Source organism: Sus scrofa, chromosome 2 (assembly GCF_054392235.1).
Source record: "Sus scrofa isolate SSC_HxYL_T2T_F1_AM1 chromosome 2, Sscrofa_HxYL_maternal_Yorkshire_Landrace_v2.0, whole genome shotgun sequence".
Lineage (NCBI taxonomy): Eukaryota > Metazoa > Chordata > Mammalia > Artiodactyla > Suidae > Sus > Sus scrofa.
The window spans coordinates 21,569,914-21,581,772 of NC_139384.1; the positions used below are offsets into that span (position 1 = coordinate 21,569,914).

The 11,859-nt window shown below is 41.5% G+C and overlaps 2 protein-coding genes across 6 annotated transcripts in view; both read right to left on the reverse strand.

Annotated features, from left to right (window-relative positions):
- LOC100521486 (putative inactive 1-aminocyclopropane-1-carboxylate synthase-like protein 2) overlaps positions 1-11,794 on the reverse strand; it is a 175,174-nt gene extending 163,380 nt beyond the window's left edge. Inside the window, exons 1-6 of the mRNA XM_021083163.2 lie at positions 11,646-11,794; positions 9,426-9,575; positions 8,961-9,061; positions 8,105-8,139; positions 6,664-6,711; positions 4,256-4,359 (exon numbers count right to left, since the gene is read on the reverse strand). The gene's annotated coding sequence lies outside the window, so the exon portion shown is untranslated. The remainder of the gene's footprint in view (positions 1-4,255; positions 4,360-6,663; positions 6,712-8,104; positions 8,140-8,960; positions 9,062-9,425; positions 9,576-11,645) is intronic.
- ALKBH3 (alkB homolog 3, alpha-ketoglutarate dependent dioxygenase) overlaps positions 1-11,794 on the reverse strand; it is a 39,299-nt gene extending 27,505 nt beyond the window's left edge. Inside the window, exons 1-7 of one of the 5 annotated variants that reach the window (XM_003353890.5) lie at positions 11,646-11,794; positions 9,426-9,575; positions 8,961-9,061; positions 8,105-8,139; positions 6,664-6,711; positions 4,256-4,359; positions 2,406-2,494 (exon numbers count right to left, since the gene is read on the reverse strand). In XM_003353890.5, the coding sequence (XP_003353938.2) occupies positions 2,406-2,494; positions 4,256-4,359; positions 6,664-6,711; positions 8,105-8,139; positions 8,961-9,061; positions 9,426-9,504 (456 nt within the window). In that variant the 5' untranslated portion in view covers positions 9,505-9,575; positions 11,646-11,794. Of the gene's footprint in view, positions 1-2,405; positions 2,495-4,255; positions 4,360-6,663; positions 6,712-8,104; positions 8,140-8,960; positions 9,062-9,425; positions 9,576-11,329 lie in introns of all 5 variants that reach the window. The other 4 variants (XM_021083167.2, XM_085011399.1, XM_085011400.1 and 1 more) reach the window with 4 other exon arrangements.
- Positions 11,795-11,859: the final 65 nt, after the last annotated feature.

An 11,859-nucleotide genomic window follows, 5' to 3' on the forward strand; every position in this document is an offset into this window, starting at 1 on the left:
CCAGCATCCATGAGGATACAAGTTTGATCCCTGGCCTTGCTCGGTGGGTTAAGGATCTGGCATTGGTTTTTGGGAGATGTGGTGTAGGCCAGCGGCTGCACCTCTGATTCGACCCCTAACCTGGGAACCTCCATATGCTGTGGTTGCGGCCCTATAAAGACCAAAAAAAAAAAAAAAGAATTCTAATTTGACTACCTCAATATCCAACAGAGGCCTGCTTGAATAAACTACATTATACATAGATTATGAACTACTACTTATCTATTCAATATAATGTTGTAAAAGGGCATTTAATGACACTAAAGTATATTAATGATATAGTAAAATGCAGTATATACATAATTGGTTTTATTTTTATAGAAAAATTCTCTACATATGATTGTCTAAAAAAAAAAGATTCGGGAGTTCCAGTTGAGGCTCTGTGGTAATGCACACGACTAGTAACCATGAGGACACGGGTTTGATACCTGGCCTTGCTCAGTGGGTTAAAGGATCTGGTGTTGTCATGAGCTGTGGTATAGGTTGCAGACGAGGTTTGGATCTGGCGTTGCTATGGGTGTGGCTGTGATCTGACTGCAGCCTGGGAACTCCCATATGCTGTGGGTATGGCTCTTAAAAAAAAAAAAAAAAAAAAAGATTGGAACCAAAACATGAGGCAGAAGTGTTACCCAAAATTTTAATATTCTTGGCATTACCATTGTGGCTTAGTGATAATGAACCCGACTAGTATCCATGAGGATGCAGGTTTGATCCCTGGCCTCACTTGATGGGTTAAGGATCCAGGGTTGCCACGAGCTGTGATGTAGATCTCAGACATGGCTCAAATCTGGAGTTGCTGTGGCTGAGGTGTAAGCCAGTAGCTTCAGTTCCTATTTGACCCTGGGAACTTCCATATCCCACAGGGGTGGCCCTAAAAAAAGACCAAAAAAATTTAATATTCTTCATATTTATCTATAGTTTCTAAATGTTCAATAATAAATGCCTACTACTCACATTATAAGGATGGTCATTTAAAAAATTCTTCTGAAGAATTGTCAAAATGTCCCTAAACGTAAGTGGCCGCTCTACTCAGCAAATCTTATGTGTCTTAAAGCAGTTCTTGATCAAGGGCAATGCTCAGCAGACGTGTGGCAGTGTCTAGAGTCACTTTTGGTTGTCATGACTGGGTGAGGGGTGCTTCTGGCATCTAGTGGCAGAATTCATGGATAATATTGCTAAACATCCTACAGGGCACAGGACAACCCCAACAAGAAAGAATTATCCAGCTTAAATGACAATCAGTAATATTAGGCCAGAATTATCCAGCTTAAGTAATAATATTATCAGTAATACCAAGGTTGAGAAGTCTTGTTCTAAAAGATTAACTAGACTGAATAAGAAAGAACTTCCTCCCCACAGGCTGTTTAATCCTCAACTTCTCTGCTATGGCTGTTGACAAGAAGACAACTAATTCTGACAGAAACACGGCCAGCAGTCTATGCTGGACGACCTCATTCAATTCTCTTCATGGTCCCAAATCAGATATTAAGAGTCTCACACTTCCCTGGATCACATTTTAAATGTAGCCATAGAAACCAAAGCATACAACTATCTATTCACATGAAAAAGCCACGTTCCCTTCAGTCAATATTTTATCCTTGAACATCTTAGCAAAATAGTTTATGATTACAAATTACCAGAGGCTCTACAATGTGTCACATTTCTCTTTATTCCAGTGCCATAAGCGAAACTCCATTTCCTTCAAAGTCTCTTTCAGTAAAAACATATTATTATTTGCCAAAGGCAAGATTCCAGGGACTAAACAGAGAGCTATTTCTTGGATCTTAATTCCGTCATCTGGACAAGCTTAATTTATATACTACAATCCTTTGTCTGTCATGGAAATTTTTAAAAACAAAAGAGGCAGTAGAAACAAGCCAAAGCAATGATAAGCTAGAAGTCTAAGAACTGCAGCCATAGAATGCATACAAAGTCAACAAGAAAGGCACTGGATTTTTTCACAAATGGCAAACGAGCCTGAGAAATGGAAAGAAACATTCTGACCTCACTGTCCAGTCATAAGGATTTGGCCCCCCAACAAATGTGTACCAGGATGTACACAGAAGGGCTACAGTCAGAACAGCTTGGTGAAGGGAGAGATTAGGAAAAGAAATGATTCATTTTTTTCTGAAACCCCTGAGTCTGGTTCTAGTTTATTTTAGTTCATTTTTTTCTCATCCTCTGACTCGATGTGGATCCAAAGCACATCAAGGGGCATGAGCACAAAGACTCAGGGTTTGAACCCAGAGGATTTTTTGAGCTAGGAGCCATCGAGCAGCTCTGCAAGGTAATTTATCATTTTATAGTACTCTACATTTATAGTATATAGTCTATAAAGTCATACCAACAACAACATTCCAACATACGTGAGGATTTGGTTCCATAGTGATTCTTGAGTAAGTGTAAGGAAGTTCTCCATACCATGCTGTAAGTCTTGGTTGCTGGTAAGTTACATCTAAGAAAGAAAATACAGGGCCTTTGAAACAGTTTAATGCTATTCAAGGTGTACCTACTGAGTGGCAACACCACGCCTTGCCATGTAGAAGAAGCTTTGAGAAATAGAAAAGAGCAAGGATGAGCTCTGACCCAAATTTCTACCTTCCTCTAGGGCGTGGGATTTATAGCTAAAATGGGGGTGACAAGAGAGAAGGTACACTGGCAGAGACAGTATGGGTAAAGCTCTGAGGTGAAGATGCGTATGACTTATTTGCATCAGTGATTGACATAAACAAGAGTGAGAGTCACACTGTGGAACAGACAGGTTCAGATTAGCAAAGGTCTGAAATGTACGATATGGAGTCTGAACCCTTGTAGGCAGGAACCTGGGGCACCAACATCCACATAAGACAATCTGTTCACCCGTGTGCCACCACTGTATAAGCCCTTTTGATCCCAAATGAAGAAAAGTGCTCTGATCAACCAGCGCATGTAGCTAATTTTAGAAGTTATTTTGGGTTTTGGAGTTTTTTTTTTTTTAATTCTTTTTGGCTGCTCCACAGCATATGGAGTTCCCAGGCCAGTGATCAGATCTGAGCCACAACTTTAACTAACATCACAGCAATGCTGGATCCTTTAACCAACTGTGCTGAGCTGGGGATCGAACCTGCAACCTGGTGCTGCAAAGATGCCATTAATCCCATTGTGTCACAGCGGGAACTCCTAGTCAAAAGTTTTTGATGTGCATTTTATTTGGAGAGGGAGTGACTCATCGATATGCTATTTTTCCTACAACTGATATCAACCACTACAAATAGAAACAGTAAGAATAAAAGCAGATAACATCCATTGAAGGCTTACTATATACCAGGCATTCTGGTAAGTACTTATCATGTGTTATCTCATTTAATTATCACAATAACCTTTTAAGATAGGTATTATTATCACCTCTATTTTATAGATCAGAAAACTAAGGATCAGAAAATGACTTAATTGCTAAAATTAACAATTACTTTGAAAGACATAGCCAGCAATCAAAGCCAAGTCTGTCACCAAAAGCTCTGCAAAAGATACTGCTAGAAATTATGAGAAGGCTGCCCTGAAAGAGCAGAGTCTCATTCTGATGCCTGAGTCACAAAAATGATGCCAGTATACTTTCTTTGCCTTTTTCCTCACAGAAAATTTAAACTTCCTCAATGTGTCGGAAAGGAAAGTCTATGCTATAGCACAGACGCCCCCCAGTGACCACCTCTGGTATAGCAGGTTCTGTCACTTGTGGATGCCCTCGGAGGAGCTTGTTCCAAGTCCCGTAACCTGGACAAGCTCAGGAGCATACTACAGATGCAGAAGCTAAGGGACACTAAAATGAGAATCAAAAGCTGGTAAGAAGTACCACAAAAGAGCCTACACCAAATAGAATCAGAAAAAAAAGCTCTGGAAGTTTCTACAAAGAAAGAGGAAGGTTGGCACCATTTGAAGGAGTAAAATAGTGAGCAAACACAAAGGGAGATAAATGTATCAACCACAGTTCAGCCAAACCAAACCTCCTTTGGTTCCCTGAACTCCCATATCCTGCTATGTTCTGAGAACCACTTGCTGTTTCTTCTGCCAGAACACTCTTCCCTGTCCCCTTTGACAGGCTACTTCCTACTCATCCTTAGGGAACCAGTTAAGCTTGAATCTATTTAGGATGCTGTGGTGCAAAGAAGCAATGGTACTGGAAAACGTCCTGGAAAGGGAGACCAGGCAGCAACAACCGTGATCTCAGAGATCTGCTTACCCTCTCTGATGCCGGTCCTCTGTTTCCAGGGAACATCCCGACAAAGCTGTTCCAATACCCAGTCGGCTTCTTTTAAGTCAACAAAGCCAGGATACAAACACACCCTTGATGCAGAAAGAACAGTTATTAACTAAAGAGCACAGAACAAGATGGGTTAGACTCTAACCATCAGCAGAACAAATTAATCTGGATGATGCTTCCTTTGGTGGGTGGATAAAATCATCTCACCACACCTCCTGTGGCAAGCAGAGCTTAATATCACCCAGGTCACAATGCTCTGGATGTACAATAAATTCCTTCATATTAAGATAAATAAAAGAGGCAGTGAAGGATAAAGAGGTACATGGCAGCTTTCATAGATATAAATCAAATATTGCTCCAGCACTGCTTAGCTGTGAAACCTTAGGCAAGTTACTTAACCTCTCTGAAATTTGGTTGTGCTCATCTGTAACACAAAGATGATCTCCACCTCATAGGGTGACTGTGAAAAGTGACTATTAAAGTAACTAATAAAATACTTGGCCCTGTGTTCCTTTAACAACTGGTAGTCTTCTGAGACTATGCCAATTGCAGGGGAAAGTGACCATTGATAACTGCGTCAAAAGAAATATATCCGAATGAGGGGGTTCTTCCTCTCATTGAATAGGCACTTATTTCAACAATGCCAACTCAGCTCAAAATCTTTCTGGGCATCTTTCTTAAGAAACGTTCTGAAAGCTCATGGAACATTCTCTTCAACAGCCTTGTTGGTAGTAACATTTTACTCTTTGAAGGTGCATTTGATTTTTTAATAGTATAACACGTAGTTTATTAATTAATTTTAACCAGTTGCCCAATTTAAAATGTGTATATCTGAATTATTATTTTTTCCAATTTTACTGAGATATAATTGACCCAGAGCACTGTATACGTTTATAGAGTACAGCACAGCGAGTTGATTTACACATATTGTAAAATGATTTTTTAAGAGAGCCAAAGCTTGGAGTTCCCACTGTGGTGCAGCAGAAACAAATCCGACTAGTAACTGTGAGGTTGTGGGATCGATCCCTGGCCTGGCTCAGTGGGTTAAGGATCTGGCATTGCTCTGAGCTGTGGTGTAGATCGCAGACATGGCTTGGATCCTGTGTTGCGGTGGCTATGACATACACCAGTGGCTACAGCTCCAAATCGATCCCCAGCCTGGGAACCTCCATATGCTGCAGGTGTGGCCCTAAAAAACTAAACTAAACTAAAAGAGCCAAAGATCACCTGAAGCCATACCAGGTTAAAAATGAGCCATAACCAAAATAATGCAAACTGGTTTTCTTGTGCGACTATTAAAACTTGCTTTAAAAAGGAAGTTCCAAAAAGGTTTATAACAATGGCAGTGCCATTGGACTAATTACAGAGACTACAAGTCCAACTGCAACTCTTCTTAAGCAATTCATTTAGATATGTAACTTCTGATTATTTGTTTTAAATGTCTCATTATTTTATAGTGACATGCACTAAGGTGATGCTTCCAAAAAAAAATTTTTTTTTTTTTTTTGGTCTTTTGAGGGCCACACCCGTGGCATATGGAGGTTACCAGGCTAGATCTAAGCAGCTGGCCTATGACACAGCCACAGCAACGCCAGATCCTAGCTGCGTCTGCGACCCATACCACAGCTCACAGCAATGCCAGATCCCTAACCTACTAAGCGGGGCCAGGGATTGAACCTGCAACCTCATGGTTCCCAGTCAGATTCATTTCCACTGCGCCACGACAGGAGCTCCCCAAAGTGTTTTTCAATGACTAATGCCTAACATACCCCAAATCACATATGCTTTAATTCTACTGAAATCTAACTTTATGTAACAATAACTTATTATATAATATATATAACATATGATTAATATAATAACATATGTAGTGATGCATATTATGTAATCTAATAATGATATAACCTATCACTCTCAGCATTGAAGCTGAGGCTAGACCCAACTCTAGGCTCTAGGAAAAAGTACTCAATCTCTCTGGAACTCATTTCCCCATCTGAAAAACTGGGGAAATAACGGTTACTATACATGACAGAGAGGCTACAAAAAAGTTTTGAAACTAGAAATACTGTATAAAAGGAGATATAATGGGAGTTCCTGTTGATGCGGCTCAGATCCCACATTGCTGCGGCTGTGGCAAAGGCCGGCTGCTGCGGCTGTGGTAAAGACCAGCAGCTGCAGCTCCAATTCAATCTCCTAGCCTGGGAACTTCTTCCATAAGCTGCAGGTGAGGCCCTAAAAAAACGAACAAAAAAGGAGATATTACCAAACACTTGCTCCCCATGAATTTATGGGGCAGAAGTTACCTACTTTAAGCAAGGGAGTAGAATATTTTAAGAGACTATAACTCAGTGGTAATTATAGTCCCTTTCCAGAGAGGATTTACTTACCTAGATATGCCTGTGGGTGACAGGCTGATTTCATACACACCTTCTTTACTAAAGAAACAAAGAAAACAGACTTATTAGTATCAGATAAATCAATATACTCCATGTAGTAGAAGGAAGGACTGTCCTTTGGAGTTCACAAAGTGCTAGCTCACCAAAATAATTCCATGGTAAGTGTGCATTATGAGGCAAGCACAGCCTCCCCTTCTTCTATCACTGAGGTAAGTGGCGAGATGGTGTTACATCATAAATGGCACTGGGAATAGAATCTGACAAAATCAGACCACAGAGACAAAGACTGGGATAAAATTAACTCTGGTTCCATCCCTTTATAATGGAGGCTGATATGGTGCAACAAACTATCACACAAAGGGGCACCAAATAGAGCACCCCCTTGGAGAGTCCTGGAACAGAGATACAGTAGACAGGTACAAGGTCCCCCGATCTAGCTCCACCTACTAACACTTCCCACGGACTCATCATCCTCAGTAATTACTGCTTGGAATCTCCTGAATACACCCCACCATGTACCCCATGCTTTCTTCTACCTACTGGAATGCCTCCCTGCCGTCCAGCACCCCCAGCTTTGGTCCAGGAGAAAATTCTAATTCATCCTTCAAAATCTCAGCTCAGGATCACCTTCTCTAAACCTTTCCTGCGTCTTAAGTGATTATGTAGTTCAAACCTTAAATATTACAGACAAGGAAACAGAAGTCCAGAGAGATGGCAATAACTTGCCTAACAACTAGTTATGTAGCTAACTAGTAGCAAGGCCACAACTACATACCCTCTTTGAAGGTACGATGACATGTGTTAGTTTCAAATTTTTCTAAGATATAGGTACGTCAATCTGCAAAGAGCCAGACAACGTAACAGATTGCTAATAAGCATTAGCAATAATGCTAATTTGCTAAAATAAAAGGATGTTTTCTACTGATAATTTATCTACGTCATATGGAAAATGAGAAGAAGGAAAAGAGGAGTCAAAGCATCTTTCATCAATTTTGGAAAAGAATACTTTAGACACAGATCAACATAAGAGAAAAGTTTACTCTCATTTAATTGCTCTGGAACAATTATGTGCTTTAAATGAACTGAAAGAGCATCTAGATTTCCAGCAGTTTTTATAAGCACAGCTAGTAAAATGGTACCTAAGGGTTTTTCAAAGAGCCATCTTTCAATGACTCAGGAAAAATGCCTCTCTGTCTCTACCTAGGAGATATTTTAGCTTACTCTCTGCAGATACATCAGTGAAATAGGGTCAGGAAATCTACACCAGAGTCAGAGTTTAATGTACAGATATCTTGCTGCATTTTCCACACCATCAGCAAATTCAGAAAGGCTTCTCAAAAGACCAAGTTTAAAGACATCTGAGATAGGAATAGATCTTGGGCCCTTCATTTCATTGTAGGCAACAGTTACAGGAAGGCAGCAAATTACTTACTCGATCACTCTTGGCTCTGGGGCTCTTCGTACCACCTGCAGGAAAACAGCCAGATCTTACTTGTGAAATGATCCCAAATCCCCAGGGAGGTTTACCTGCAGGACTGCCATATCCTCTCATTTGTAGTCAAAATAAATCAGGGTTAAAATTATCCCTTTGTTATTCCAAGCTCTTACTATGCCACCAGAAACTCTTGTTTTTATTCTTCTTAGAACCACTTCATAGTTGCTAGTGGGCAGTAAACGATGACAAAAATTAGAATTAATCCATTTTCCCAGCAGCCAGCAGCTCTGGAAAAACCTTCTTTTCAAGAGATTTTTAAAAATAGAAAATATACTAGAAAAAAAGGGGTTAATCATTATTTATGCAGTTATTACTATAGCAAGATGACTGATTTTTAGCTCTTTTTCCCTACGTTATTAAAAAAGTGAATCTTCACCATTTCTTACATTTTGCCCATGGTGTGGGGGAGGGGAGCTTAGAAAAATCAGGCATTGTAGTAGCTAAAATTTCAAATTCCAGAGCAATTTGCTGCACTAGCATGTTTTCAGGACTGTCAGAACCAAGATAACTAATGCAAGCTCTGGTCATGGTCTAACCTCTAACCTCTAGTCATGGTGTGCCTCGTTGTCAAAAAAACAAAACAAAACAGGAATTATATATTCCTATAAATTGGGGGCAGAACACAAAGACTCCTCAGACATACTAAGAAACTGATGTTCCACATTTCATTATTATTAGATTCCTTTCAACTCTCCTCCCAGTGATTCTATTCAGTCACTATTTGAGTACCTACTATATGAGTATTATTTGCAAAGAAGTCTTTGCTGCTGTTGAAGAAGAAACAAGAATTTACCTCCTGGGGTTCTTTGAACACAAACTGTCTGTCAGACAGATGCTCCTTGTTCATCCAGGTCTGACCAGGTCTCTGTGGGAGACGGTTCTCAGTAGTGGTAGCTGAAGCAAGGAGAGAGAGGAGACTCAAACCAGGGGAAAGTGTGCTCTCATCACCCTCTACTGAGCAAGGACCAATGAGATCCACTTGGAGATGACCTCTCTGACATCTAAAAAGTAATTAGGAAAGTCAATCGAAGACCTCAACACACACCTGAAAGCTTTGAGCATCGTGACTAAACTGAAGAATACTAAAGATCAGCCTTAGCTCATCGTCAACAGAATTAGAAAAAAACATCAGCCTCATTTTAAATAACATCCACTGAAATGCGAGACCACTATCAACCAAAAGGATATATATAAAAGAAGAGGATACTCGACCACACACACACACACCCCCACACATGAGATCCCCATAGGTTCTTGCCTGGCTGAGCAATGGCCTGGCTCTTAGCAGGACCAGCCCAGGCTCCCTGCACTCGAGCTCGCCGTCTTTTGTCCTCCATGTTGACCAAAAAGGCTTCTGCTCTTAGCTTCCAGAAGATTTCATTGCCTGATTTAGATCACACAATAGTATCTGTTTAAAAAAAAAAAAAAAAAAAAGATGCTTTTTAGTTGGAGTTGTGACGGCTTGGACAACCAAGAGGTAATTATAATCTTTTCACGCAGACAAGATGGCTCAATGGCAATCATAGCTTCTACATAAAATCAACTTGTCATCACAATACCTCAATCAAGGAGCCTACTAAATCACCTGGGGATTTTTTTTTGTTTGTTTGTTTGTCTTTTTGCCTTTTCTAGGGCCGATCCTGCAGCATATGGAAGTTCCCAGGCTAGGGGTCTAATCGGAGCTGTAGCTGCCAGCCTACGCCAGAGCCACAGCAACGCCGGATCCTCAACCCACTGAGCAAGGCCAGGGATCGAACCCGCAACCTCATGGTTCCTAGTCGGATTCGCCAACCACTGAGCCACGACGGGAACTCCTTTGGGATGTTGTTTTTAATGTTTATCTTTTGTAATGCTTATTTTAGCACAGTACTTTCATTTCATTCACAAGAAAGTAAATGTTAAAAAATTCTAAGGAGTTCCTGTTGTGGCTCAGCAGGTTACAAATCCAACTAGTGTCCCTGAGGATGCAGGTTCAATCCCTCACCTTGCTCAGTGGGTTAAGGATCCTGCATTGCCATGAGCTGTAGTGTATGCTGGCAGCTGCAGCTCCAATTTGACCCCTTCCATATGCCACAGGTGCAGCCCTAAAAAAGCAAAAATAAACAAACAAAAACTAAAAAAACTAAACCCAGGATCTATCATAAAATACATTACTCTTGTGAGTCTCCCAAGAGCAGAATATTAGAAAACTATAAAATTCCACCTACGTGAACACTCAGAAATAGGCTAAGACTCAGTTTCCTAGGGCATTTCCATATTCCATTATCACAGGCTGCATCAAACTTCTATGGGAGCTTGTTAAAAATACCCATGGCCTGTCTTAGGAGATCTGATGTAGGATGGATACAGGTATTTGTAACAAGACATGATTATAAGACATAAGAGAGCATCACAAACAAGTATATAAGGACCACAAGTTAAGTGGCTCACCCTGTGTCACCCAGGAAATCAATCAGTAGTAGGCAGATTAAAGTTCAAATGTTATTGTGTTTCAGTATTCAGCTAATTAAAAAATCCACCTCATAATGCCCAGTAACACTAATTCAACATTTTTGCTAATGAAAGTTTAACCTACAGCAAATATAGGAGCATGCACAGCCAAAACAAAACAAAAACGCGAAGGTTCTGGGCACCTTCTGAACCTAAAATCCATTTCTTCATGGGTCTAAGACAGCTTTACATCTCAAGTTCTCAAAGGTAACAGGCTCACTGTATAGCTAATTTAGCCTAGATTCCCAGCCCCACCCCCAGACCTTCCGATTTCAGTAGAAACAGGCTGGCCTCGGGAATGTGTATGTATAACAAATTCCCCCTTGTACTAAGTCAGGCTTCTCGTTTAATAGGTGGGGAGAGGACAGAGGCTGCCATCTGCCTCAATAGTGAATGACAGAATCAAATACCAACTTTCCAATCCCACAAGATTTGTAGAGGAAGCCGCCGTTTGACATTTTCTCTCAACTGAGGCCTTAAAAGCTTAACATGACAATTATCTATCGCTCTTGCTCTGTTCACGGGGAAACGATGTGTTATACTTCCCACGGCTTTTGAAAATACAGCTTCCAGAGCCCCATTCCTGACCTACTGCATTTTCAGTGTCCCAGAAACTGTTAACTAACCCCACCGTCCATGCCAGGATTCTTTACCCAAATTATGCATGAGAACCTGGGGCAGTGCAGAGCAAGGGCTCTGGCACCAAAGGACTCGCTGTGAATCTTGACAGTTCTCAGCTGCAGGCCTGGGGCAAATGACTTCACCTTTCTGAGCCCGTTTCTTCCTCTGTAAACAGAGGAACCAATACTTTCCTCACGGTCGAAGTGCATATTAAGCGATCCTCGCAGGTGCAAGAGCCAGGTCCTCTCACTAAGGTTTGGCAACTTTCCCTATTTTCGACCCTGCATAAGGTCCCTGCGGTCGTCCGTGAAGGGCAGTCCCCACACTCGCAGCCCCGGGCACCTTGCGGGAAGCCAGGAGACCGCACCTGCCCTCGGAGCCGGGCGCGCAGGTTCAAAGCCGCTGGTCCTAAAACAAACCCCGCTGCTCCCGCTGCTTCAGCCTGCTCCACCGCCTGCTGTCGGGGGAACCTTGAGAGTGGAGCACCGACTCCAGTAACTGCCAACCGCAGGCCGCGGCAACAGGCACTTCCTCTGACGTCACGCGCCGCCGCTACTTCCGGCGCCACCGCCCGAAATCCG